A 26,222-nucleotide genomic window follows, 5' to 3' on the forward strand; every position below is an offset into this window, starting at 1 on the left:
ATTATTGACTGCGCTGCTGGTGCTGGCCATTAACCTTTCCGTCCGGTGAAACCTTTCTGACTGACGTACATTTGCATGTCTGGCTGCAGTATTCATGCATTTGCAATACATGGAGAGCAGAGATAAGTATGTTGCGCAAAGAGAAAACTGTAGAATTTTTGTACCGAAAAGAACGATACTGATATTAAGGTGTTTTTTTAGTTTTTGTTTTATTTGATCAAAAAAGACACTCTGGAAGTGGTTCAGTGGAAAGAATAAATGAGGATGAACCACTTCTCAGATGCGTCTGAAGGACAGTTTGTGCAGTCTGGTGTCAGAGCTCACTCCTTGGAGACCACCGTACCGAATGATACAATGATTCATGCATTCATGTCTAATGCGCACCTCCCACAAGACACACAAACACGCAGTCTCATACATGATGTCACCTGATCTGTATGACTCATGCAGGACAGTTTGTGGAAAACGGAATGACATTTCTGAGAATAAAGGACAATCTAAGAAGGTCGATTGGAACGTACTGACCAGGCTTCTTTTAAAATGAGCATAACGTCGGTGTTCAAGTTGTAATTACCGTCAGCAGACCGTGTCGTGCATTACTGCAGTGCAGAGACAACTGTGGACTATTTTAAAAGACCAACAGTGCCATTATCAGCAAGTTAGAAATGAAGGTTTGACCGCTCTCTCCTCCACCTCTCAGCTGTATTTCCAGAGTTACGTAGATTTATTTCTTTAAGTTTTACCTTTACAAATAAAGATTTTTGTCCTTGTGTGATTAGTATTTGTATCTTTCATCACGTCGTGCCAGACAAACAGACTAATGCAGGTCCCTCACTCATCCTCTACATGGGAAGATAAAAGCAAAGATGAGTCATATCTCGGTTCAGGTTGTTTGCCATTATACACATGCAACACAAACACTTGCCCACACACACAAAGAAGACGAGCTTGTCAGATTCCCTGCATTGCTCCTACATCTCTTGAACAAAGCACGGACAGGACATTGATATTAAACTGATGCTTTCCGTAAGTGTACTTGTTTGTTATTTTCTGTCTTCAGGTCTTGTTGAGGCAAATGAGGACATATGGAAATAAATCACTCACCAACCAAAAAGACCTTCTAACACACACCACATGTGTCTCAATATTTAGGTTTGGAAAATGGACTGTTAAATTTAGCAGATAGTTTCTGCTGGCAAATCTACGGACGACTATGCACAGCTGTAGCTTGCATTAATTATACTGAGGTCATGTCCTGAGGAGTTTTAGAACATTTGCTAACCTGGAGGAATTTACATTTTGCAGTGCAATTGGAAACTTATATAAAACATGTTCTGACATGTATTTCACTTAAAATATACGAAACTATTTAACATCCATTATGTTTCCTCACGTTATAAAATGTACCAAAACATCTACTCAGAGTTTCAGTAAACTAGACTAAGGATGTTGTCAAGCACCAACTTATGATGTTGTTTAAATACTCAATACATTTCAGTTGACTACAAAAAAACGTAATATTTCTTAACCAGAATGTAATTTCTGGGTTTAAGGGGATGATGTGAAAGTTTTGCATTTAAACCATCAGTTAGGGAAACATAATATTGCAGAAAATATGACAGTGTAGCTAAAATAATAAATACAAAAGAAATCAAACCATTAAAAAAAAAATTTAAAAATGGAGAGCATTCAGGAAACTTTGACTCTTTTGCTCTAAAATATTGACATACTTTAAACAACTAGAAAATCATAATTTGCAGTATTTAAATATATATATATATAAAGAAAACAAATCCTTACAATGACTCTAGTGGATGAAACCAATAAATATCGACTGTGTGTATCTGCCCAACCCCACAGGGAGCGGGACAGTTAGGGCTGCCCCAGGGGTAGCAGCACCGAGATGAACACAGGCTACGGTTTAAATTTTAAATGGAGATTTGGGGCTATCACGGTGCACCTCATGTGAACTGTGAAAGGAGATTTCATACCTGCTGTGCTGGGATTACATGGGTGCACATACAGGAAGGGGCTCGATCTAATTAAGTTGCTCTAGAGGGATGACTTCATCCTGATTCCCTTTTTCCTTCCCCCAGCTCAGCCTCTCCACCCAGGGACCCCCACCTGCCACACCCCACCCCCACCCTTGTGCACCGCCCATGGGTTGCATGGCAGCATGTCTTTGGTCCAAATTAGCTGTCAGTGTACCCCCCTCCTAATTCCCAGCAGACAGTGGGGTTAATTTAATCAGTCGGCTATAGCCTGCAGCAGAGCACACATGCTTACAGACATAGATACACACAATCAATCATTATTGTAATTATTAATCCATTGCAATCAGGGAAAAGGCAAAAATGGCTCATGTGAGTCTGTTTAGAGCTTAACTTCTTTAGATAAGTTGCAACATCTACAAAGCAGCCCTTAACTTTTCCTCTACAAATCAATGAATTAAATGGAATTAAGGTTCAAATACAGTCTAACAGCAGGTGGAGATTCATCAACATGCTTATCAGAGACTTTAAACTACATTATATATGCTACTTCCAGATCTCAGTGACTGTTTGGTGTTTATCAGCTCGTGAGCTTCGTTGTGACAGACTTTTTCCTATTGGATTAAGTTGAATGAAGTCTAATCCTAATCAGAACAGCTTAAATTACCCAGATCACTATAATAACTGGATTACACAGGCTCCCCCCTGACTCAAGACACCCCTGCCCCATTTTAAAATCTCTCTTCATGTGGAAAAAAAAAAATTGAGAAAAGAGAGATTGGATGAGTGAGAATGTTATGGTTAGAGGTGTAAGAGAAGAAAAGAAAATGACATTTTATCTGTGCATATCCATGTGGTCTGACTGTCTTAAACACCCTCACAGGGTAATCAAATCCTGTGTGGGGAGTTTAGGTAATGAAATCATCATTACTGGATTTAGTACACGAGGGTAGAGACAGACACAGAGTCACTGGTGTTAACAGTGTAACTAATGCAGTGACACAGTGAACAAAAGCACAGCTGTCACTCCAGAGGCTTAACAATCATATATGAATATTCATCACTGCTGAGAGCAACAGAAGGTGAGCTTGGCTTTGTAGTGTGGAGTCAGCTCCTGCAACTTATCCACTGTATGCTCATTGAAATACAACACACAGCCAAAGAGCAGCTTTAGGACAATATTACTCCTGCAGCATTATTAACAAAAGCTTATATGCTGCTCTTTGAAATCCAAAGGTTTGTCTTGAATTCTGAATCAATGACAGTTATAATGTTTAATGTTCGGCAAAGAAAGTTATTAAAATCTTTCCTTGATTTGCTCACTGCTGTATTTAACATTATAATATCATTTCTTATTAAAATATAAAATAAAATAAAATAAAATAAAATAAAATAAAATAAATATATAGAAAAACAAATAAATAGAATTAAACAGGCACTGCCTTCAGTTTTGGATAACATCTTTTGAGGCTTCAACTCACACACAAAATATGTGTGCTGCTAAATTTCTTAAAATAGTGCATCATCAACTAATATGGAACAACAAACAATCAGATTCAGCGTCCATCTGTATTAAACGTGATTCTGTTATTCCAGTTTGAATCTGTAATCTGTCAACTGAAGGCTTCTCTGAAAAATGTGTTAAACTTAAAGTGATTTAAGTTGTTTCCTCTTTTACTGATGCTTTGCCTTGAAGTGTAAATTCATGTAGTTTGCACTCCACTCCATTATATATGGTCATGAGTTCAGTAAATTAAGTGAAATGAAAAGGTCTTTTTGGTGTGTATTTTCTAAGTTTTGAGGCAGGATTTTTATTTCTTAAACCCATTTTTGTAATCCTTTGACATAAGAGGACATAATTTCCCAACAGTTTCCTAATTTCCTTGGAATTTTCAAATGTGGTAGCATAAGAAGGGAGGAAAGGAAGCTGGGTGGAGCTGCAGCAGAATCTGCAAACCTGACAACACCACCGGGGAGTCTCACCCAGAACTATAATCATAATAAACCTGACTACCACCTTGTTGCTAGTCCGTTACCTGGGACAAGACATGGTTCAAATCAGAAGAAAATACATGTATTGACTAACTGATGGAATGTCTGGACGTGCATGTGGAGAAAGTAGCCTAAAACAAACACTAGAGAATAAATCGATCTATGACAATACACTAAAAGACTTGATGAAATAATCTCATTCTGCTTAACAATGCATTTCTTTAAAAAAAGAAACACTTCCAGGACAATAAAATGAGCAAAGGAAGGAGAAAATGGTTGGAAACCTGCAGTGGAGAGGTAGCGAATAACTAAGAGTGCCACAAATCACATAACACGATGAGGCAAATGGTAAACAAATGCACCTGAATCTCTCTCTGTGCATATGAATGGACAAACTATTCAAAACAGCCAGCAACTTTTAAACAATCCTAACAGCATCACCTACCTCTGAGTCACAGAGGGGCACATGTGGCAACCAGGAAGTAGAGACAAAAGGCAGCCATGATGCCACAGGTGCTTTAAATGCCTTCAACCAGGGGATGGTCCATGGGAGGAGTCAAACATTTCTATGGCGGTGTGTTCAAAGCTATCAGGAAATACTGGATTCAACTGAGCACAAATGATTTACTACACAACAAACGATTTATGTGTTAATGCAGCACTAATTATGAGGACAATAGAACATTTTCTTGAAAGAACTGCTGCTTTACCCAATATTAAGATGAATTGTACTTGAATTGTACTAATATGTTACTTTCTCAAGGTAACATATTGTGAAGTAATTAATTAATTATGGGAAACCCTTTGTGGAGATGAATTTTAAAAGAACTACAACAGACATACATTTAAAACATATTTACATGCAAAGAAATGTTTTTGATGCATTTAAATATTTATGTGTGTGTGTATTCCGGCCTGTTTGGACTGATTTTTACCTCTGCTCCCCAGTGCAAGCTATACAATACGGTATACACTGGGATCATTCACATGCTCATGTAGGTAAGCATCAATTTAAAGTGCTAGTAAAGGCAGAAAATAACTGATGATATAAAACAAAATAAAAGAGGAAAAATTACAGTGTGTAATCTTACATTTTATGTACAATATCTCATATTTCACCATCATGTGTAATAGTTGGACTTCATGTGAAATCTTGCATTAACTTGTGCAATATTTCAGTTTCATGTGCAATATTGCATTATCACGTGCAATATTAAGATAGAATAAGATATACTTAATTGTCCCAAAGGGAAATTTCTCTTGGGCAAAAGTGTTAGAGTGTGGCTGCAAAATAAACAGCACATCATACAGGAAACAATAAAATATGATTAAAACATTAAAAACAACCTTAAACATGGCATACAATAAGACATTTTGCTGCATCAGTATCACTGCTTTTTGTATTATTGCTAAATTTTCTATTCTATAGTCTTACTTATTTTTATTTTAATTAATGTATCGTACTGATGTCTTGTCTGTTTTTTATGAGGCATTACATTTATTCCTATGTTATTGTATTTTTTATTTATTTATTGTGAGAAATATCTGGCACAAGAATTTCCCACTGGATTAACAAAGTTCTGCCTTATCACATGTTATCATAGTTTTTCTCATGGTTTTAATGCAACCGCGGATGGTGGTGGTTTTAATGCACATGTAGAATCAGCATGGAGCAGCATATAGTATGGTGCAGATAGCACCATATCCGTATGCCAGTATCTGAGAAAATACTGTAGCGCTTCTACAATCGACCAGGCGGTGGCAGTAAACACCCATTTGACTGGACGGTTCAGTGTGAATGCAGAGTGGCCCTTCATGCAGGGCGTGTCAGACTTCCCATATCTACACAGCGCCCCCTCGTAGAACCCGCCCCTGCTCAAATCTGATTGGCTACCGTTGGAGAACTCGTATTCTGATTGGACAACGCTCCTGTCCTTCCGCTGTGACAGGCGCTACACGGCTAGCTGTTTCGAAAATGAAACTGGCTTCTGTTTGACTTCGAGAGAAAGAAAAGAAAACGAAAATAAAGCAGTTAACGGATAGAATCTCGGGGGATTCACTGATTCACACGGACACGGCGGAGGCGAAAGAAGCGGACGGTAAGGACTGCGGAGGTTTGAGGGGCTGGCATGTTTGTGGTGAGGGAGGCAGGCCTGCGCTGTCAAACCACGACAACAACAACACCTGAATCACTTCTCCTGCCTTGGCTTTGTGCGCTAATGTGTCACCGATAATTACCATTTTTAAACTACCATTCATCAAAAGTCAGCTGTTCGGGACAGTTTACGTGGGTTTAGCTGTTTTGTGTGGTGTCTCCGACAGGAAATATTGCATAATTCACCGTCCTACAGTCTGTACATGAGACAAGAAGCAGGCAGTTTGAGGGAAAAACGGCTCTTCCTTTATCTTTTTATAGCTGGAAATGTTGAGTAAACACCAGAGCTGGATGGGACGCACTGTACTGGAATGGAGGTAAGAACATTTCTATTGTGGCTTTATCTTTTCCTTGAGTAAATGAGAGAGGTTTCCCTTTTTGTTTTTCACCATTTGATTTTAAAGGGCCTCGTCCTTCCTACATTAGAACCAAACCTTTCTTTACACCACAATAGTTACTGTTTTTGGTAAGCCTAAACTTAAATGTGCAATAAATAAAATGTATCTTAAGTAATTCTTATTATTCTTCATGTTAAATGGCATTGTTTTGTTCAAATTCAGTTTATTTGTGGTCAATATAATTATGGTTTCAAGTCTGGAATCTTATAGTTGTATTAATATCTACTGTACCTTTGAATGTGCCGATCATTGCTGTAATTAGATCTTCAGACGCACAAAAGTTCAGCTTTACCGATGGTTTCAATCAAGAACCATGTGGTTGTTTTGTCATCTACTAGGAGGCTTTTGGAGGTTACTGTCACAGCTGTAACTAAGTGGACAGAAACCTTTGTTAATTACTGATTTTCTTGCTTTTACTTTCGCTTAATTATTCATTTCTAGTCTATTTGGGCCAAAAATCGTCGTAACACAACTCACTAGATTCTCATAACGTTGCTGCAGAGTGTTTCCCAGGCCACGTGTTGTCTGAAGTAACTCAGTGTGCTCTTCAGACACACTTTGTATGTCTTACTTTTGTTTACAGGTTAGTATCATGTGATCAGCATTGAATACGGCGAGCGCACTTTAACCAGGACATCGAGTTTCCTTTTTGTCAGCAAGAATCTGCAGAGTTATCACTCTCTGGCTGACAGTGGCCTTTGACCTCCTGTCAGAAGGGTCAGGCAAAATTTAATTTAACTGCAGAATCAATAATGATCAGTAAGGAGTTACATGCAAGGTTAAGGTTGGCGGGCCCAGTGGATGCTTTATCTGGTAGAGGATGTCAAAATGAGTCGACTGTCATTTTCTAAATATGTCGCTCTTTTTCTTTCTATCGTCCCCTCATTTCTCCAGTCTGTAGCAGCAGGTTTGGCTTCTTGGTGAGACTGAAGCGACTGTCGGTATGGCGCACTTTGACACAGAGTACCAGCGCCTGGAGGCGTCCTACAGCGACTCCCCCCCTGGAGAGGAGAACCTGCTGATGCATGTGCCTGAAGGAGCCAAATGTATGACACACATACACAAATCACAAACAAATCATGAACTTTTGCATATAAACAAACAGTCATGTTTTATGTTGGCAGTGATGCCTAATAACAACATCACCGATTTGAAATGAATCTTTTTCAGCTCAATGGCACCACATAGAAAACCTGGACCTGTTCTTCCAGAGAATATCCTTTTACACAGATATCTTGTGTTTCATGTTCTGAATAAGTGCGTCTTTTAATATTGCAGTGAATATTTCAACACAAATAAAGTTTCTAACTTTAGATGCAATCCCAGTATTCCTTAATGTTCATTACGTCTATAATCTGCACCAGAAGAATGGATTCACCTGTATGCTGCTGGGAGAAATCTTTGAGCTGGTGTATGTATCCTATCCATCATAAATAGTATTTTTCAGGCAATCTGATGTCAAACTTACATCTGTGGAGTTTAATGTGTCACATCTTTCTTTCTCTTTCTGTTTTCCACCCCACCCCCCTTGTTTGTCTGCGCAGTCAGTTGCTGTTTGTGGTTGGCTTCACAGTGTTTCTAGCTAACTGTGTGGATTATGACGTCCTCTTTGCCAACAAGTTTGTAAATCACACAGATTCATCTAAAGTCACCTTGCCTGATGCGTTCCTTCCAATGGATGTCTGTAGTGCCCGGTAGGTCTGAGACTGTGTTTGGTAAATTTACTTTATGGTACTTTTTGTAGAGATACTGCTGTTGTAATTGTATTCCATGTGCGATAAAGCTCAGATCTTACAGTTGTAAAAGTTTAAGGGAGATAAGAGAATAGAGTAATGCAAGTGACACATTTGTTAATTAAAGCATTATCAAATGTTTGCTGTGTAAGTTATTACATGAAAACTATTGTTTGATGTCCTGTGTCCTCAGAAATTAATGCAAAATAAAGCAGATTTGTTAGCAGTAATGTACCTAAATTAAGTTCTGTCTGAACGAAAGAAATATAAAATGTGTCAATCAGTGAACTTAATACTGTTAAATGTCTTTGAATGATAAAAGTTAATGTCTTCTCCTCCAGTATCCGAGACAATGCGTTTGTGATCTTTGTGCTGATAATCTCTGGGGTGTTTTGGCTACATCGCCTGGTCAAATTCATCTACAATGTTTGCTGTTACTGGGAGATCCGATCCTTCTACATCAACGCCCTTAAGATGACCATGGTGAGACAAACAAGATTAGATTTTTAAAAGGATGTTACTTATGTGAAAGTTTATTCTGTTGACACTGAAATATGTAGTAAAATGTCATGTAATGTGCCTTTGTGCTTCAGTCAGAGCTCCCCTACGCAACATGGCAGGAGGTTCAGGCCAGGATAGTTGAGATCCAGAAGGAACACCAGATCTGCATCCATAAAAAAGAACTGACAGAGCTGGACATTTATCATCGCATCCTGCGCTTTAAAAACTACATGGTGTGTACATTTGCACTGAAATGTTACGAATATCACTGTTTGGCAGCTGAACTGTTTGTGTTCAACACAGCTGCATTCAAGCGATGTGACCTCATACCAGACCTTTCTTCCTGTACCTCTCCAGGTTGCCATGGTGAACAAATCACTCCTTCCTGTGCGATTTCGTCTTCCTTCTCTTGGGGAGAGTGTTTTTTACACCCGCGGTCTCAAATACAACTTTGAGCTCATCTTCTTTTGGGGACCAGGTGTGTTTGTAGTGTTTGCTGTGATTTGTTTCTACATGTGGGTATTTTGCATTTTATGTCCTGTGTAGGTAACCTGATCTGTTTGTATATGTGCAGTTGTATTTCCTCCCGTCTCTGTATGCTTATAATAAGGTGTGGAATTACAAAGAAGTCTTATTTTTGCCTCTGCTGTTCTTTATTCTGTAGGCTCTCTGTTTGAGAACGAGTGGAGCCTGAAACCAGAGTATAAGAGAGGAGGTAACAGGCTTGAGCTTGCAGACAGGCTAGCGTCACGTATTCTGTGGATTGGCATTGCTAATCTGCTGCTGTGTCCGGTCATTCTGGTGTGGCAGATTCTCTACGCCTTCTTCAGTTACACTGAGGTAAATTGTTCACACAAGCATTAAAAAATTAAACTATTTTTGTTTTGCATTTAGTCATCATGACAGTAGTTTTGTGTGCCTAGGTGATCAAGCGAGAGCCTGGTTCTCTGGGAGCAAGGTGTTGGTCTCTCTATGGTCGATGTTACCTGCGTCATTTCAATGAACTGGACCATGAGCTCATGTCACGCCTCAGCAAAGGATACAAGGTCAGTGCACCCCCTCTTCTCCTGCCCATTTTTCCTGGTCCTAAGTTTATTCATCCTACTAAACCTGGCTTCACAAAAGCTAGACCGTAAATCTGACTGTAAATCCTGCTTCACTCCCTAAATTTATAAAGCTGACTTATTCTTTACTTTAAAACATGTGCAAAGAAAAAAGCTTGTAGATAGCAGTGCAGAAGTTCCCTTAATGCTGCAATGATTTTGTGTTCCAATCATGCTCTTCATACTTACGCTGGTGCTTCTCATTCATTGTTTGTAGAGTTAATAATTAAGCGTGTTTCCTCCTTTTGTCCTCCTGTTCTTTCTTCTTTATTTCTGTTTTATTCAGGCTGCATCCAAGTATATGAACTGTTTCCTTTCACCGCTGCTGACAGTGGTTGCCAAAAATGTAGCGTTCTTCGCGGGGTCTCTTTTGGCCGTTCTCATCGCCCTGACCATCTATGATGAGGACGTTCTTGCAGTGGAGCATGTTCTCTCATCAATCACACTGCTTGGAGTGTGTATCACAGTCTGCAGGTAGGCACTGGTTTAGTACGTCTGATATTCTCATCGATTTAAATTTGCATGTGCAAAATCAGTTTAATGAGTTTGTTAAACCAACACATTTCATGTACACAGAGACGAATCAGTTAATGATTAGTCAGATATACAACATAACACAACAAAGCCCAAAGGCAATAATAGTTCAGTGGAGTGGCAAAGCAGAGGAGGGTGGAGATGACAGCACAGCCTGCAGCAGATAACCAGAAAAGAAAATAGCTAAAGTACACCAGTAGCGGTCCTCTTATTGCCGCTAATGTATTACCTTTGTTATGGAAATTTTCTATGATCTACATAAAGTCCAGTAGTCCGAGTTGTCTTTGTCTTGTTTTATTCAAAGCTTTGAAGGTACAGGTCATACAGAATGCAAGCAGTCTGCAGGAGAGTACACATGAGTGCAGGCAGCATAGTATTCTTATACATGTACAGGCGTGGTCTTTACTCCAACGGTAGTAGAACAATCCCATGCTGGAAAACAACAGCTGGGTGTACAGGGTGTACTCATCCACAGACATTAGAAGACTAAACACACTGGATCAGGCATCAAAAGTCTAAACACATGAGATGCACAACTTCTTCTTCCTATGTACAGCCACTAGTGTTTACCTAGATGTTATGGGAACACATTTTTGGGCCTGAAACCTTTCCACTCAGCTTTAATGAAAGTTAGTGAAACTTGCTTTGACATTCTTCATGCAGATGCAGTATTTTTCCGTTACACCTTCATTGCTATAAAACAAATTTTTGAATTGCAAATCTGAATAGAAAACATAAATTTAAGACAATAATCTCAACTACATCAGATGTTAATCATTAACCGTGAGCATTTGTTTGTTGCCCTTTTAAACCTAAATAGTGCTTCTGTTATATAAGTGATGAGTAGAAGAGGGTTTCCTTCAATAAGCACCCTGTGACTCCTTCAACCTAAGTTAGCTCTTACCTGATTGGGGAATGGTTAGATACTGTTACGTAAACACAATTTCTATGTAGTTAAATCTATTCTTTTGACGTTGGTGTCAGTACTTTCAGTGAGGGCACCTTTTAAGTTTTGTCTAATATAGTGTGTGTTTTGCAAAGCTGCAGTGGCAACTTGGTATTATATATGTATTGCTTTGTAGAGCTTTAGTAGTAAAACTATGTTAATTTCCACCACCTCTGTCTCTCTCTGTCTCTCTGTCTCTCTCTCCACAGATCATTTATTCCTGATAAGCATATGGTGTTCTGTCCTGAGCAGCTGTTGCGGGTCATCCTGGCTCATATTCACTACATGCCTGACCACTGGCAGGGCAATGCACATAGATACGAGACCCGAGACCAGTTCTCCCAGCTCTTCCAGTACAAAGCAGTGAGTACAAATACTGAATGAGTAATAAATGTCAGCACTAGCTTGTAAAAAGTATATTCTTTTTAAACATAAGGTGCTAATATACATCGTGGCTGCATTCCATTTTTATATACCATGACTATATTGACATGAATAGTTATACTGTCATTTTTCGTGCAATTTTTAAAGAGAATATTGTCTGTCTACTCACAGCATCTTTACACTCACAGTTATTTGCATTCATATCACATAGAGACTTAAAAAGAAATTCTCCTCTCAAGTATTCACTAAAGCAATCTGGCTTTTGGTGCCATGCTGAGATGCAACTAATTAGAAATAGACATTTGCTCTGCACTCAGATTTCTACAGCTGATATCAACTCTGAAGATGAAATCTTGACGTTCAATTGAAATGAATATTTAATTTTAAACAACACATTTTAACATGTCTTTGGTATGCTTGTGATTGTTACCCTGCTCTACAGTGAGCCTTTCATTTGTTCCAGGTGTTTATTTTGGAGGAGCTCCTAAGTCCAGTGGTGACTCCCATCATCCTCATCTTCTGTCTGAGGAGAAAGTCACTGGAAATCATCGACTTCTTCAGGAACTTCACTGTGGAGGTGGTCGGAGTGGGAGACACCTGCTCCTTTGCCCAGATGGACATCAGGCAGCATGGACACCCTGCAGTGAGCAACTGTCACATTAGATGATAACACACATGCAGACATGTCTTTAAAGTGCCCATGTATGAACTGTGTTACATGCATTAGTCTAACTGATGATTCATCCTCCCTCTGCAGTGGATGTCAGAGGGTAAGACGGAGGCATCCATTTACCAGCAGGCAGAGGATGGGAAAACAGAGTTATCTCTGATGCACTTTGCCATCACCAACCCCCAGTGGCAGCCTCCTCAAGAAACCACACACTTCATCAGCCAATTGAAAGAAAGAGTTCACAGAGAGGCCACAGGGGTTCCATCGGACACTCATCCACTGTCCTTGTCAGAGTCTGAAGTACGTTGATAAACTAACATTCATGCTCAAGTATCACAGTGGTCATATCTTAGCTCTTAAGTGGTAAAAATGGATTCGCTCTCTTGCTCTTTCCCTCTCGTAGCCGAGGAGTCTCGTCGCAAACCTTCTGGCAGGCCCCTCTACATTGGCCTCTGTTCATTTTGGCCGGGACAGCTCTTTGACCAATCATGCAGCAGCTGGCATAAGTGATGGGGCATCTGCATTGCGCTCACTCTCCCCAATCAGCAGCAGCCTTCACCTAAGAGGCAGTTTGAGTGCAGCTCACAGGGTTGTTGGCCATACAGGCAAAACAATGGCAGGCTCTGGGTAAGAAAATACTGCCTCTAGATTATCTCAACACCTCTTCAGGCTGTAACTTTCTGATCTGACTTGAGCTGGTGGATAACGAGTAAAATTTAGCTTGTCCTTTCTCTTTGTCACCCTTATCCCTTCCTCTTCATGTCCTATTTTCTCTACGTTGTCACTCTCTCCTTCTATAGGACTGATGCTCGAACTGTGAGCTCAGGCAGCAGTGCATGGGAGGGTCAGCTTACCAGTTTGATCCTGTCAGAGTATGCCTCCACTGAGATGAGCATTCATGCACTTTACATGCATGAGGTAAATATAGATGTGCATGCATGTGAGCGGTATAATGAATATTTCACAGACATCCTCCATCGAGGATCCTGGTTCATCTTTGCCCTATTTTCGTTTCCTTCAGCTTCATAAACAACAGTCTCGCGGCGAGCTGTCCCGTCACACGTGGCACAGGCAGGAGAGTGACGAAAGCAGTGACAGCGTCCCCGACGAAGTGAGGAGTGAACCCAATCCTCACTCCAGACATTTCCCTCGTTCACACACTTTCCCCACCACAGTTCCCAGTCCTAGTGCCATTCCCAGTTCAGCTTCAGCCACCAGCAGTACCACCTTGGGCCAGGAGGGGGCATCACAGGGCAGCAATCAGCGGCGTTACAGTGGACCTCCTACTGGTATCTATGTCTTTGGTTACTTGCTACTCTCATTTTAAGTTTATTACACTGTATCATTACTTTTGGTGATATTGTCTCTCTTTCTAAGACCATTATTTGTATGAATTAAATCAAGTTGCTAAAACAAATACACCTGAAGAAAATTAGTGTAGCTTATAAAGATACATGGGATCAGCATTAGATGGAAAACACTTTATTGAAAGGCAGGTTACAAAACAAGAAAAGGTTGTTAACTCTAATGTAAAACTTTGTAGTTCCCCAAATTTATCTTAGTTGATTTCACACTGGCTTGGTGTCAGAAATGCTGACCTTTCATAGTATTGTATAATTTGTCACAATCAGTTTAGTAGAGCAGTAGCTGTACAGGCGCTTTACATGTCTTTTCAGCTACACCGTCTATGCCTTTCTGTTTTCCAGACACTTTCAGTGCAGGAGGAAGGGTCGTGAGGTCGGCCCGTGTGCCAATGGGAGGATGGGCAGAGGAGGCTCAAACAGCACGACATCATGAGCCACTACCAGAGGAGAGCTCAGAGGATGAGATGCCTCCTCGCATACATAAGGTGAAAACTGTCTGTGTGACTTAAAAGACAATGTTAAATTGTCTGTGTGCACTGCAACTTAATTTTTGTTTTTGTTTCCTTTTTCTCTCACTTTAGGTCACATAATCAAGCCACGTGAATAAGTGTCTGCGTCCTACCCTCTATAGATAACCAAACACACGTCCTCATCCTTGTCCAAACCTTTGTCAAGGACTGATCGTCTGATCTGACAGATGAAGACGAACATGTGAAAGAGGGGTGCACCACAATTCTTTCCGATACCCAAGTAGTGGAACCATCTGGACAAGTTTAGGCTGATGTCGCCTATGCCATTAAAAGACGCTCTTATAACATCCATGAATTTACTGTAAGCCTGAACAGGCAAACAGGGTAAACCTGTTTATCAGAAGAGGACCTACAGGATCAAGTTATTTCTAATAGCAACTGATAACATCAGATTACACTACACAGTTTTCTAATGTCAAAAGATTACATAATGAAAGTGCATGTGTTGTTGCTCGTTGAACAACAATTGTAAACACTCAGCACTGCTGGAGGCATCCTTTGCACATTGCAAAGTACTAACCAATTAGCCTAAAATGTGATCACGATAACTCAGATTGGGCAGTCTGTATTGTTCTCATTTTTACAAATCAGATGGCATGAGAAAAAAAAATGAAGAATGTTTGGTGTCTCTATAACAATGAAAGCATTCACCAAAATGTGTTCACGAAGATGCTGGTAACACACTGACTTTCATTGTGTATATCTGGTCTTGTACCAATAGCAGGAGGCTGTGTAAACAACCCAGAGCTCTGTATTTCAGCTTGCATTTTGCCTCTTTGCAAAGCATATGAACACCTCAACTAGTATCACCTGATATTTTTAATATATTTTTAAACTTCTTTCTGCATTTAAAACAGATTTTTCTAAAGTGTTCTGATACTTCTCTCAAAATCTGGCTTCATTTGCACACACACAGATGTTGGTTTAAAAGATCAACTGTGCAGAGCGGTGTGGTATTCTGCATGCACACATGCACTGTGTAAATAAATGTTATCGGGTTACTTCACAGCAACCATAAATATTGAATTAATCAGATTTACACAATCGTAAGGACAGCATCGTGTGATGTGCAACTAGAGCAACTGTATGTGAGCACATTTTAATCTGATGTCAACCAACTTCTGTTCATTTTCCATTTATTCATTTCACAACAGACTTGCTTAAGGGTTCGGTAAACAAACACAACTGCTTTCCGCATGTAATATTGACTTCTCCGGCATACAAAAAGGCCTCTAGCTCATGTGCATGAACATCATCTCCCATGTTCCTCAAGAGTTCAAATAAGATCACCCCACAGCAAGAGAACTGCTCTGTGTACCACCTTCTGCTTAGTCACAGCATGGCAGTTTCCCTGTCATTAAGCCAATTCTGTAAATCAAGAGTTATGCACTTTAATAATTTGTTAATCCACAGGGCATCATTCAAGTCGGATTGTGTGTTTGTGTATATTTTCGTATACATATTTTTAAATTATTTTATTTATCAAAGGGATGTGCCATGATGATCGACAGCTGTGAATCCAGGTTGTTTTTTCTGTTGGCATCAAGAAGCGTTACCACACTGATGGACGGGTACGACGGTGAAGGATGCAGGGATTCAGTGCTAATAAAAGTGATTGTTGGGTTTTTGTTTTATAGATCCTGTAAAATACCATTTTGTACAGCTGTAAATTCATCTAATAAAGACAAGGTAAGGAGTTTGTGTGTAGACTGAAAACAAGCACATATTTATGATGAATCCGTTATTGACAACAAGCTTATATCACAACAAGTGAAGTTGTGAAGCTGCGTTAGCCCACATGACATACATTTTGGCTCAGTCGTAGCACCTACGAATGATATTGACAGTTAGCAGTTAGCCAAAAGTCAACATTTAGCCTGCTAGCGTTGCTAACAAGCTATGCTAGCGCAGTTAGCTACAAACATAATGCGTTTGTGTCGCGTTATGAAGGCAGAGGGAAATGTAAAATGCACAAAACCCGCAAAACAAATAAGCAGACATAACTTTATACCGCGTTATGTTCTTATTAGATCCCTAAAACCACCTTCGCAGAGCCCGGATAGCTCAGTCGGTAGAGCATCAGACTTTTAATCTGAGGGTCCAGGGTTCAAGTCCCTGTTCGGGCGACGTTTCTTTTCTCTTTCGTCGCAACTTTTCTCTCGGGAGCAAAGGGGTCCCCATGTTAGCTATGTACCCAATGCTAACACAAACGTCCTAGTTAGTTAATGTTACACGTACTTTGATGGTATTAGTTGTATATTTAGCATACAGTATGTCATATTTTCAGTTATTATAAGCCAAATAGCTACGATTGTGCCTGCAAGGACTTTGTCACTTTTTTGGGGTTCCCAGTGTTCGGTTATCGGGGGGGACCGTTCTAATACTAAATAAGAGCCTTCCTTCGCTCTCTAAACAATCACCGTTCTTAGAAGCGTGGATTCTGCAAGATGTAGAAACTTTCTTTTGAGACTATGATCCATGTTTAGATGAATGCATCACATAATTTCTTCAGATTTGTCAACTTCGCCCAAAAGGTTGACATTAACAAAAACTGTACCTGTAAATAACAGGCGATTTGGTGTGTTTTGGCCCAGTGGGAGCACCACCCTTCTCCCATACCATCACCCAACACACACACACGGGGGCACACAAAGAATGGCTTGTCAACAAGTGGGATGTTTTTTGCTCATTTTGCTAACAAGGATAATGAAATCTCCCCTCTTCCTCCTCAAAACATCTATTGTGTGTAATTGCCTCCAGCTAAAATAACAAGTAAATGAGTTTTGGGGATGTTACTTAAGCAGCTTGTAACATTAGTTTTACTTCACGTAGACTTTCTGTTGTTTTGTAAGTGAGTCAGAGTTCTCTGTTTTTATTTATGTTCAGATTTAGCAGTGGACCATGTTGTATCCGGTCTTGGTTCTTTTTAGGTTTGAGTTGTTTATATAATGTTTGACCAGGGTTCAGCATCACATCCAAAATAATCTGTGAGCTTTTTTCAATATGCAGTTTTTTTATTCCGACACATAAGAACCCCTTCACTTTTTTGTACATTTTACATTTTACATTTTATGTTGTTCTGTCATTTCCCCCCATAAATCTACTCTTTCTTCTACTTTGTTATTATAGATCAGCGAGTGTAGATTAATGAGGGAGATGTGTGTATATACAACGAGTGTGTTGTCATGAATGTGCAGCATATTAGAGCGGTGGGAGTGTAACAGGTGCTGTTTGGTGTAATGATGGTATCTGTCCCCCTGTAAGTCCTGCTGGGACAGAGGACACCTCAGGTGGCCATGTAACACAGCTGATGGGAGGCAGCTGTGGTGCTGTGGGGTTAAGACCATAGTGATGATGATGGTGATGATGGACAGCACTTCCCCCTGTTTTGACATCTGGCCTCACATAAAGAGGACTTCCTTGGTAACTGTCCTGGAAACACAGATGTGGGACTTTGGTGACAGACAGATATGACAACTTTGTAGAGGATGAGAGACTTTTTTTTCTATGTCAGACTGCGTGTGTTTGTGTTTACCTGCTCAAGATATGTCGAGTGAGGGGCACAGTGATGGGACCCTCCGGGTGGTGACAGGGCCATTGGAGGCATGGCTCTCAGCATCATGTTGTGCATTATGATCTGGTGCATCTGAGCATTTTGCATCAGCATCAGTTCCACCATGTCTGACACAAAAAAAATACATATAGAAACATGCAGATACAGGAAGACCCAAATAGCATACATCTTTGTGTGTTGTGAAGTACCCTCTTTGATGCTGCCTGACCGTGGTTCAGGATAGGGCTGCCGTGGAGGAAACGGAGTTATTCGAGGCTGGTGCTGTGGCAGCTGTTGTATGATGGTGGCAGGGTGCTGGGTTAGCTGCATGCAGAGTGGGAAAGGTTGGCATGTTTAATTTGTGCAAATCTGTTCAAACAAAAGTCTCAAGAATAATATAATATAGTTCCCCCATATTTCTTCCATAACCTCAGTTTTTCAGGTTTGCAAAAGACATTTATGCAAGATCAAAAACTTTTTCTGTGTATATTTTTTTTACAGCTTAAATGCAACAAATGGAACTGCACGTATGCAAATTAAAATTATATTACAGAATAATATAGGGAAGGCAAAAGGTCAGAATTTTTTTTTTTTTTTAGGGATTTCACCAGAGCATTTTAACTCTGATCCCTCCAAACATATGCTTTTTATTTTACTTAATGTAGGTTAGTTTGGATTAGGGATCAGGAAGAGGAAAAGAAGATTAAATACACTTAACAGACCACATTGAAACAAAGTAATAGATCTAGGGGGATTGGGATGTTTGTCAGATTATCTCACAGTCTGTTGGATGATGTGTGGAGGCTGAGGCATGGCAGGTAGTGAAGGGGACAGGAAGGATGGACTGTTGGCTGGCCGGTAGATGTGGGTGGGTGCCATGGGTGCAGGCGGTGGGGGCAGCTGAGGGGGAGTTATGAAGCGCGACTGGTACTGTTGTGTTAGTGACCCTCCCCGGGTGTGAAGTCTGTTGAGGTCCTCTAACATATACTGTTCCTGCACAGAAACACCTCATACTGCTTCTCGTAATGACAAAGGAAACAGTAAATGCTGTTTAAATGCTTTTCTCCTGGATTCATTTTAAGGTATAGTATGTGAATGAAATCATAAAATACAAAGACAAAAGAATTTGCACTGACTCTCAGTCTTTGCAGAAGATCCTGCTTTCTTCTCAGTGCACGGTGGAGTGCATCCATTTGCCCATCGTAACTCCCTGAACAGATAAATTCATGATATCAGACACTGATCATCACCTATCACCATGCTTTATGTAAATACAATTATTTTTTACCTCTTTTATCAGTTCATACGACTTTTGTGTTGAAATAATTCAATACAAATCAATGCATTTCTTGATGCAGGAATTTGTTATTGTACAGTGTTAATGTTGAACTTGACATCTGCTCATTACCATTCAGGTGTATGTCACCTTTGCACATTATCTATTTGTATAACTTGGGAAGTAATTTTAGCTTCCGCTGCATGAATGTTTGTTAAGGCAGGCCTAACTGATGCCTTCCACTGTTAATAAAATACTCGATATCTTACTTGCAGACTGTGCAGACTCTACTCTGTCATCCATGTTGTTCTTTTTGCTTTCCAGTCTCTGTGAGCATCAGTAAGAATTTGGTGGTTTATTCTCAGGAAAGGTGGAAAAAAGCAAGCAAAAACTATTTCACCTTGAAACTGTAAACAACTCTGCATCTCACCTACCTTCTCGAGCAGTTTGAGTCGGAGTCTTGTCAACTGATCAGCCACAGAACTGCCATCCTACGAATTGACGCAATGGAAGAAATAAATAGAAATTTATAAAACACTATATCCAAACATCTAAACAGAAATGCAGGTAAATACTTTTGCTGTAACATCACTTTTACCTGAAGTCTTGACATTTGGAGGAACACGAACGCCTTTTGTACCTGTGTGTTTGAGTCAAACAAAAGCCACACAGCAGTTGCCATGGGACACACCTGTTTACCACTGGAACTTAACATGACTTTGCATACCTGCTGGGCTTGGTTTCTGTATTGCTGCAGAGAGTAAGACATTAAATAAGATCGAATAACCTTACCAGTTTTCATTTTTTAAAGATGTTTAATTGATTTGAGGTTTTAATAATAGTTTGGTTACAACACACTTAGCAAACTCAGAATCCTAAAACTTGGCCTGAATGTGGGTGCATATTAGTTAATGAACCTATTGGTAATAACTGTAGGCTGTTGTCTCATCATACATTACACTACATATTAGTCTACAGTCATATCCATTTGTGTACAGTCACTCACACTGTAAATGCGCACTGCTTGGATACTTAAGGTACTAATTTCATTTACATGTATTGATAAATAAATTGTTTATTCATTAAAGACAACCTAAAAATAATAATAATACAAACGAGTCCAGCAGTTGCTCTAGTTTTGAATGTACAACCTGTAGTGTGAGTGGTGGAAACATTTGCCGCCCTGCCTTCATGTTCGGTTGTTCTGTTGCCCCAGAAACCATGCTTGAAATTCCTCAGCCAGTGGAGGATTCTGTACATTCAAAACACTGAGTTGGGCGGGGCTTTGTTTGCACTGGCCTGCTCTGATTGGCTTAAAGAGCCGTCAATCCAAGATAGGCGGCTGGACGCGGCCATCTAATTTGTCAGCTTGGTTTCAGTTCTGTGTGATGTTCGAAGATGGGCGGTGGTTTTAAGTTATGCGGGAACGTATTTAAGGTACGCGAACCCCATTGGCTGAAGATGTAGAGAGTAACGATTTGATTGGACCGTTATTTCAAGAAAACTCGATAAGGGCGGAGTTGAAGTGACTTGGCGGCCATATTGAATATTATCTGTTGACAGTTGTATGTGAAGGAAGCTCAAAGATTTTGTTTTAACTAACTTATTTTACAAGCGGAGGTCTGTTGTACTTTGTTGTTTAATCAGGACGTATGTCCTAAACTTTTGGTGGTTTCATTTGAACCAAGTCATGGATGAAGATGAACGACGGAGGAAACTAGAAGCTGGGAAAGCTAAGGTTTGTTGCTAACATTTAACGCATGCTAATACTGAATGCTAGCAGTTAGCAAACTCTTTTGTCATAGCTTTGCGTGTGTCCACTGCTAACTACACCCACCCCCACAATTACTTTATATACGTCGTTGGTTACATTCTGTTTACCCGGTAAAATACACGCTTTCGCCGCGCAGTTCACCGTTTAAGTTATCTGAAGTAGCATATATCAAGAGATGATAACATTTCTGATGTAGGTTACTCAGCTAATGAAACGGATCGATTATCATAAAAGTTAGTTTGAGGATAGCAGTAAGTCAGTTAGTTCTACTCTGTGAAATTGCTTTTTTATGCAGATCTTTCAAAGTCCTGCCTTTGAGCCGTGTTCAGTCTCAGTGCAGGTGCAGCAGATGTTGTCATTTGAAAGTCTTTGGATCATGGTTAGCGCCACTACTCATACAGTCATTTCTTAGCGTAACGTTTCTTTTTGCTAAATGTACACATTGCACATTACTCAACAACCATTGCAACCATCACCAACATAGAGAATCATTTTACAGCTGTGTGCCCAGTAAAAGTGAGCTGTATGTGTGAAACAATTATAGCGCAACTTCAAAGTTTTAAGAAAAATATGATGGTTTACTCAGGGTTCTAATTTTAGATGTTGACCATTCTTGTTTTGCCCCTTTTGTCCAGCTGTCTAAACTATTAGTATTAAGTTATATGTAAGTAACATATACAACAGCTGATGCCTGTGTGTGTCATTAGAGATGGAGTATCCCATGATTTCACTATCTGTGAAATGGCTACTGTGGTGTTGTCAACAATAGAAAAGGAAAGCAGCTGTTTTTACTTCAATGGGAGGCCATATTAGTAATGGGCCAATAATCAAGAATGGCTTGACCTGTGTTGACAATAAGCCACGTTGACTGAAAACCACATTTAAAACCAGGTCGCGTGTTCATGTCCAGAGTGGCTAATTATATTGCATTGATTTGATGCTATAGTCTACTTCCAGCTCATGGTGGAGGTTAATCAGAGAATTTTGGGTAGTACATTGGTATTATGCTTTGGAAATAACTCAGCTGAAACATTTATATTCCTTATGACAGACATCTTTCAGCATGCCTCGAAGCCAGTCGGTAAGTATAGAAAGTGGTGACTGGTGGAGAATTGTGGGTGTGTCACATTACTTATTTGGGATTTCTTTTCTTTGTTTTTGATTTTGTTTCTCAATAATGACTTTCTTCTGCTTTTCTGCACCAGAGCTCCCCAGTTCTTTAAATAACGATTCACTATAGATGATCAAGATTGTCAACCTGAGGAAAAATTGCTTTGCAATAATAATTTGAATGCTTACAATAGCCATGCATGTTACACACACTGTCATGCTGGTTGAAGGCCATCAGGTGGTGCAGTGAGCCCATGAGATTTAATGAGGTTGAATGTTGAGCTTGTGTCTCACATGGATGATGTTGCTATGGGAATGCATTCCTGTCAGTTGCCTTGACTGTATTTGCTGCATCAAAAGCTCTGATTTCTCAGCGATATTGAAAGCACAGCACCTCTTTATAAAAATGCATGCAGCAAACACAAACGTGAACAAAAAAACTGACCAACAATAGACACATTAGCAAGCCCTGAACCTGCCTTAATGATGACGTTGTTGAGAACACAGTAGCAGCCTTCAGCAGCCTAGTTGCATCAGATTTTGCTACATTAAGCTCCAGCAAGCCGGTTAGTCAGACTCTCACTAGTGTGGAAGTGGCCTTGGGCTAAACACAGCTCATCTGGATGATGTCTTTCTGTGATGTGAAGTGTTTTGTGGCAGGAGGAGGCAGTGAAGAGGGTGACTGGAGGATGGGTGGGGTTTTAAGTGATTAATGAAAAAGAGAGGCAACAATTTGAGTTGAGAAGACATTTAAGTGTGGTGAATTGATGGAATGATTTGTTTTATACAATGCTTTTACCTTGTTTGAGGAGTCAAAAGAGGGAAGTCGTACAGTGTTCGTTCATGCATTTAATGTTGCAAAATGGCAGTATAAAGCAAAACCTTCAATGTGGTTAAATGATTGGGCATGTAACATGTCATCAGAATAAACATCGGTGCATATGCACACAGAATGTTGTCATGCGTCACACATGTGACTCATTGCACAAAGCAACAAGTAGGTCTCCTGGAGCCATGTAATCTCAAATTGAATTGAGCATGCACACTCTGATGCAGCTCGCCACACACAGAGCTTTGTCTCCTCCTCTCGGTGTGAATGCATCTCCTAGTCTCCACCCTCTTTCCTTAGTCTAGATGCATGCCATCCTCTATCCAGAGTTTGTGGATTTCTCTGCTCTGTACGTTGGCTGTGGCTGTGAGTTTTAGGATGAGAGGTTGAGCCGACCGTGCTGTTACCTGCATACTGCAAGACCTTCATCTGGACAGTGGAACAACTGCCCTGATCCGAAGAATTGACAGGTCTGACCACCAGCAAGAGAGGAAGTCAATGATTGACTGTCAGATATTGATGGAGAGCTCTATGAGGGTCTCTGTCACAATGTGAACTGCTGTAATCTGACTTAAGCTGCTTAAAGAAGAGAGACAGGCCAGGAGAGAGGCAGCGATAAAAAGAGGAGGAGTCTGTTGCAAAGAGAAATAGCCTGAAGTGAATTTGTACAAAATCGGCCCCCTTGGAATTCAAGCTAAATATTGTGGCTTGATTTTGGATTGTGTTTTTTTTTTTTTTTTACTGGGGATAAATTTCTCAGGTTCACATTCTTGCTAGTTTTGTCCTTTTTGGGCTTCAGAGAAGACTTTAAGAAGCTTTTAAAAGCCTCGATCGGACAGTCTGCATCTGTCTGATTTTGACATTTCTACAAGCTGAAGAATGCAAAGTGACAAAGATGTGTACCTCTTTTAACCTTGCTCTGTTTGTGATCTGCTGAGAGACTGTCCAATGTGTGTCACTAAAATCTGCACTTCTCATGGGCCTGCTACAGTCCTCTGGAGATTTGAGAATATTTAGCATCCTCACCTCACTTTGAACTGGGATAACCTGCCAGGCTATGGTGCTGTCTATTTTGGATTTGAGTTTGGGATTTCTTCTTGCTTTGCGGCCACAACTGACTCATCAAAATAAGGGCTACAAATCTATTTTCCTTTCTACACTGTTGACTGTCAACAACTTGTACACATATGCACTTAAACTCTGTGTAGAGACTTCAGAATAATGTTTTGCTAACTTTTATATATACATTTCTAATACTGAGGAGATAACTCTGGACTCTTGTCCTGTTTTACCTTCGACCCCTGAGCATCACCATGCTGATCGTGTGGTGGTGCTCGGTGGTCCTGACGTATGTGTCCGTCTACCTCTCACTGTCCTTCCTGCGCAGCTTGCTAGCTACAGACAGAAGCGGGCGAAAAGCAACGGTGCGGGGGCGACGAAAAAGACGCAGAAGAGGAAGGGCCAGAATGTCTCGCAGAATGACAGCTCGACGCAAGACCCCCACATAGAACCTGCTCTTCCTTCAGCCAGTGCCACAGAGCTGAACAGCAAGGCCAACCATGAGGTATACCGCTGACTGCATTATCAACTATGGATCAGTGGAGTGACATGGAGACAAGTTTCTTTACTGCATTACCTCACACCAGTCACACTTCACTGGTCATACTATGTGACCTCCAGAACTTGTCTAGTTTTGTTTGCTCACTGTATGCTTTAGGAAGGGGTCCATGCCCCCTGTCTGGTAAACATACATTAGAGAAATGGGTCACTAACCATCACGTTGCCTGTAGGGCATGTTGTCATAGCAACCTGGTCAGGATTAACTGAGCCACTGTTTACTGCCTTTTTAAAGGGAAAGTTCACTAACAATGTTAAATTTGTGGCACATGGTTTGTTTTGACTTTTTTGTTAGCACTTTTTGACATGGTTTGATCCTTTAGGAACCCCAAAAACCGGAGAAATCAGAGGTTCAGCAAAACGAAGGACAGAAAGATGAGCCCCCCACCCGGGAGCAGAGCCCATCCCCTGTGGAAGACCTGAAAGAAGAGGAGTTAGCTGCACTAACTGGGAAAGAACAGCTCAAGGTATTCAAAATCGGCATTCAGGACATTTACATAAGGATGAAATTTTTGACATTTTCTTTTTTTAAAGACTGGAATATGTTAATTTTTATATGCATGTTGAAATGCTGATTAATACTCAGTTCTATGTGGCACAACTCACACTTAAAAGTAGTTCCTTTTGGTTTCATTTTAGTCTTGCTGTTAGAAATTCAGCTGAGCTTAGGTATGACTCAAGATGACAAGGAAAATGGGTTTAATGTCACGAATACTGTCATGTCCTTGGCATCATAATCCTAAGCTCTGTATTCACACACTGAAAACTGGGCTCTTCAAGTCTTCTATAAATCTGTTTAAATATACATGAGTTTGTTAGATGCTGTGTTTTATTGCAAGTCGACTTGTTTGGTCATCTGGTTTGATTTGTCTTTGTGCTTTGTTTACCCACTAAGACACTGGATGTCTTGTTAGCGTATTTGCTCTGTGTGTGAGTAAGAAGATTTGTGAATTTCTGTGTCATCACCAACCCATGGGGAATGTAACGCTCTCCCCTTCTGCATGGCTGCTTGGCTGCTCAAATCTGAAAATGCAGAATAATTCCTATGATATGACTGTGTAGAGCAATGAGGCTACAAGGTGTCTTCAGGAGAATGTTGCACAATGTCTTAAATTATGTTTAAGAACCTTAAGTGGGCTTGACTTAGTGTCACATATTGTTTCAAATATTCTATTGAGTTTTAAAGTTGCAGTTCGTTCTCTTTATATAATGCCTTTTTGTTGTTGTAAACAAATTATTTGGCATCTTTTATTTCAACCAGGAAGCTGGCCGCACCAATCATCTAAAAAAAAATGTGTTTTCAAGTAGTCAAAGATTTGGTGTATTTTTTGCCTGTCATACAGGAGAACATTTGTTTGATTTATGTTTTATTATTTAATTTGAGGATTGCTTTTGAAGTAGAATTATGTGCTGCTCAGTTAAAGTGTGAATGTATGAGTGTGTGTTTGTCTTATTTGGCTTAGAAATTTGACATTTTATTTCCCTTGCAGCAACTACAGCAGGCTGTGGAGAAGCGTAATGAAATAATTGCCAAATTAAGCTCCAACCTGCAAGAGGCCCAGGCAAGTAGAGACCAGGTACAACTGGAGGCACAGTCACTTGCTGGACAGATTCAGGCGCTGCAGAGACAGCTCCAGCAGGTAAGTGCCACTTAAAGCTAAATATGTGGCAGCACTTCAGGATTGTTGTTACCTTAAAAACATCCACTTCATTACTCATGCATAGCAACTGCGTTTGAATATTCTCTGTACTGTTTTTCACA

General features: G+C 40.2%; 3 protein-coding genes and 1 non-coding gene across 7 annotated transcripts in view; 3 read left to right on the plus strand and 1 right to left on the minus strand.

The window, feature by feature from the left end:
* Positions 1 to 5,946: 5,946 nt before the first annotated feature.
* atg9a (ATG9 autophagy related 9 homolog A (S. cerevisiae)) lies at positions 5,947 to 16,020 on the plus strand. 4 transcript variants are annotated; one of them, XM_008276922.1, is made up of 20 exons: positions 5,947 to 6,082; positions 6,400 to 6,455; positions 7,431 to 7,582; positions 7,707 to 7,750; positions 7,883 to 7,947; positions 8,081 to 8,230; positions 8,611 to 8,752; positions 8,863 to 9,003; positions 9,128 to 9,248; positions 9,435 to 9,610; positions 9,694 to 9,816; positions 10,160 to 10,347; positions 11,563 to 11,716; positions 12,201 to 12,380; positions 12,495 to 12,707; positions 12,811 to 13,034; positions 13,208 to 13,325; positions 13,429 to 13,696; positions 14,114 to 14,256; positions 14,353 to 16,020. In XM_008276922.1, exons 3-20 carry the CDS (start codon positions 7,480 to 7,482, stop codon positions 14,359 to 14,361), a joined length of 2,562 nt encoding a protein of 853 aa, XP_008275144.1. In that variant the 5' UTR covers positions 5,947 to 6,082; positions 6,400 to 6,455; positions 7,431 to 7,479; the 3' UTR covers positions 14,362 to 16,020. The 4 variants fall into 4 exon arrangements, with proteins under 4 accessions (XP_008275144.1, XP_008275147.1, XP_008275145.1 ...); XM_008276925.1 differs by lacking the exon at positions 5,947 to 6,082 and adding an exon at positions 6,098 to 6,121; XM_008276923.1 differs by lacking the exon at positions 5,947 to 6,082 and adding an exon at positions 6,130 to 6,270.
* Positions 14,390 to 19,743, minus strand: cunh21orf58 (chromosome unknown C21orf58 homolog). Its single transcript, XM_008276944.1, has 8 exons — positions 19,729 to 19,743; positions 19,565 to 19,621; positions 19,400 to 19,457; positions 18,991 to 19,064; positions 18,635 to 18,847; positions 18,064 to 18,178; positions 17,837 to 17,982; positions 14,390 to 14,608 (listed from the first exon to the last, which is right to left on the minus strand). Exons 1-8 carry the CDS (start codon positions 19,741 to 19,743, stop codon positions 14,390 to 14,392), a joined length of 897 nt encoding a protein of 298 aa, XP_008275166.1.
* trnak-uuu (transfer RNA lysine (anticodon UUU)) lies at positions 16,355 to 16,427 on the plus strand. The gene has a single exon. It is a non-coding gene; the product is annotated as a tRNA-Lys (tRNA).
* A 949-nt stretch (positions 19,744 to 20,692) lies between the features above and the next one.
* Positions 20,693 to 26,222, plus strand: part of pcnt (pericentrin) — a 37,811-nt gene continuing 32,281 nt past the window's right edge. Inside the window, exons 1-5 of the mRNA XM_008276926.1 lie at positions 20,693 to 20,868; positions 21,956 to 21,985; positions 24,231 to 24,407; positions 24,784 to 24,927; positions 25,951 to 26,100. Coding sequence (XP_008275148.1) covers positions 20,821 to 20,868; positions 21,956 to 21,985; positions 24,231 to 24,407; positions 24,784 to 24,927; positions 25,951 to 26,100 — 549 coding nt within the window. The 5' untranslated portion in view covers positions 20,693 to 20,820. The remainder of the gene's footprint in view (positions 20,869 to 21,955; positions 21,986 to 24,230; positions 24,408 to 24,783; positions 24,928 to 25,950; positions 26,101 to 26,222) is intronic.

Source organism: Stegastes partitus, unplaced genomic scaffold, assembly GCF_000690725.1.
Source record: "Stegastes partitus isolate 25-593 unplaced genomic scaffold, Stegastes_partitus-1.0.2 Scaffold83, whole genome shotgun sequence".
Classification (NCBI taxonomy): Eukaryota; Metazoa; Chordata; class Actinopteri; family Pomacentridae; genus Stegastes; species Stegastes partitus.

Coding starts and splice junctions, on each gene's coding strand:
- atg9a (XM_008276922.1), top strand. CDS start 7,480: ATGGCGCACTTTGACACAGAGTACCAGCGCCTGGAGGCGTCCTACAGC. Junction 10,348..11,562: donor GTGTGTATCACAGTCTGCAG/GTAGGCACTGGT, acceptor CTCTCTCCACAG/ATCATTTATTCCTGATAAGC. Junction 13,326..13,428: donor ATGCACTTTACATGCATGAG/GTAAATATAGAT, acceptor CGTTTCCTTCAG/CTTCATAAACAACAGTCTCG.
- cunh21orf58 (XM_008276944.1), bottom strand. Junction 17,983..18,063: donor GTCAGGCAGCATCAAAGAGG/GTACTTCACAAC, acceptor TTTTTGTGTCAG/ACATGGTGGAACTGATGCTG. Junction 14,609..17,836: donor ACTCGACATATCTTGAGCAG/GTAAACACAAAC, acceptor TTGCCTGTTCAG/GCTTACAGTAAATTCATGGA.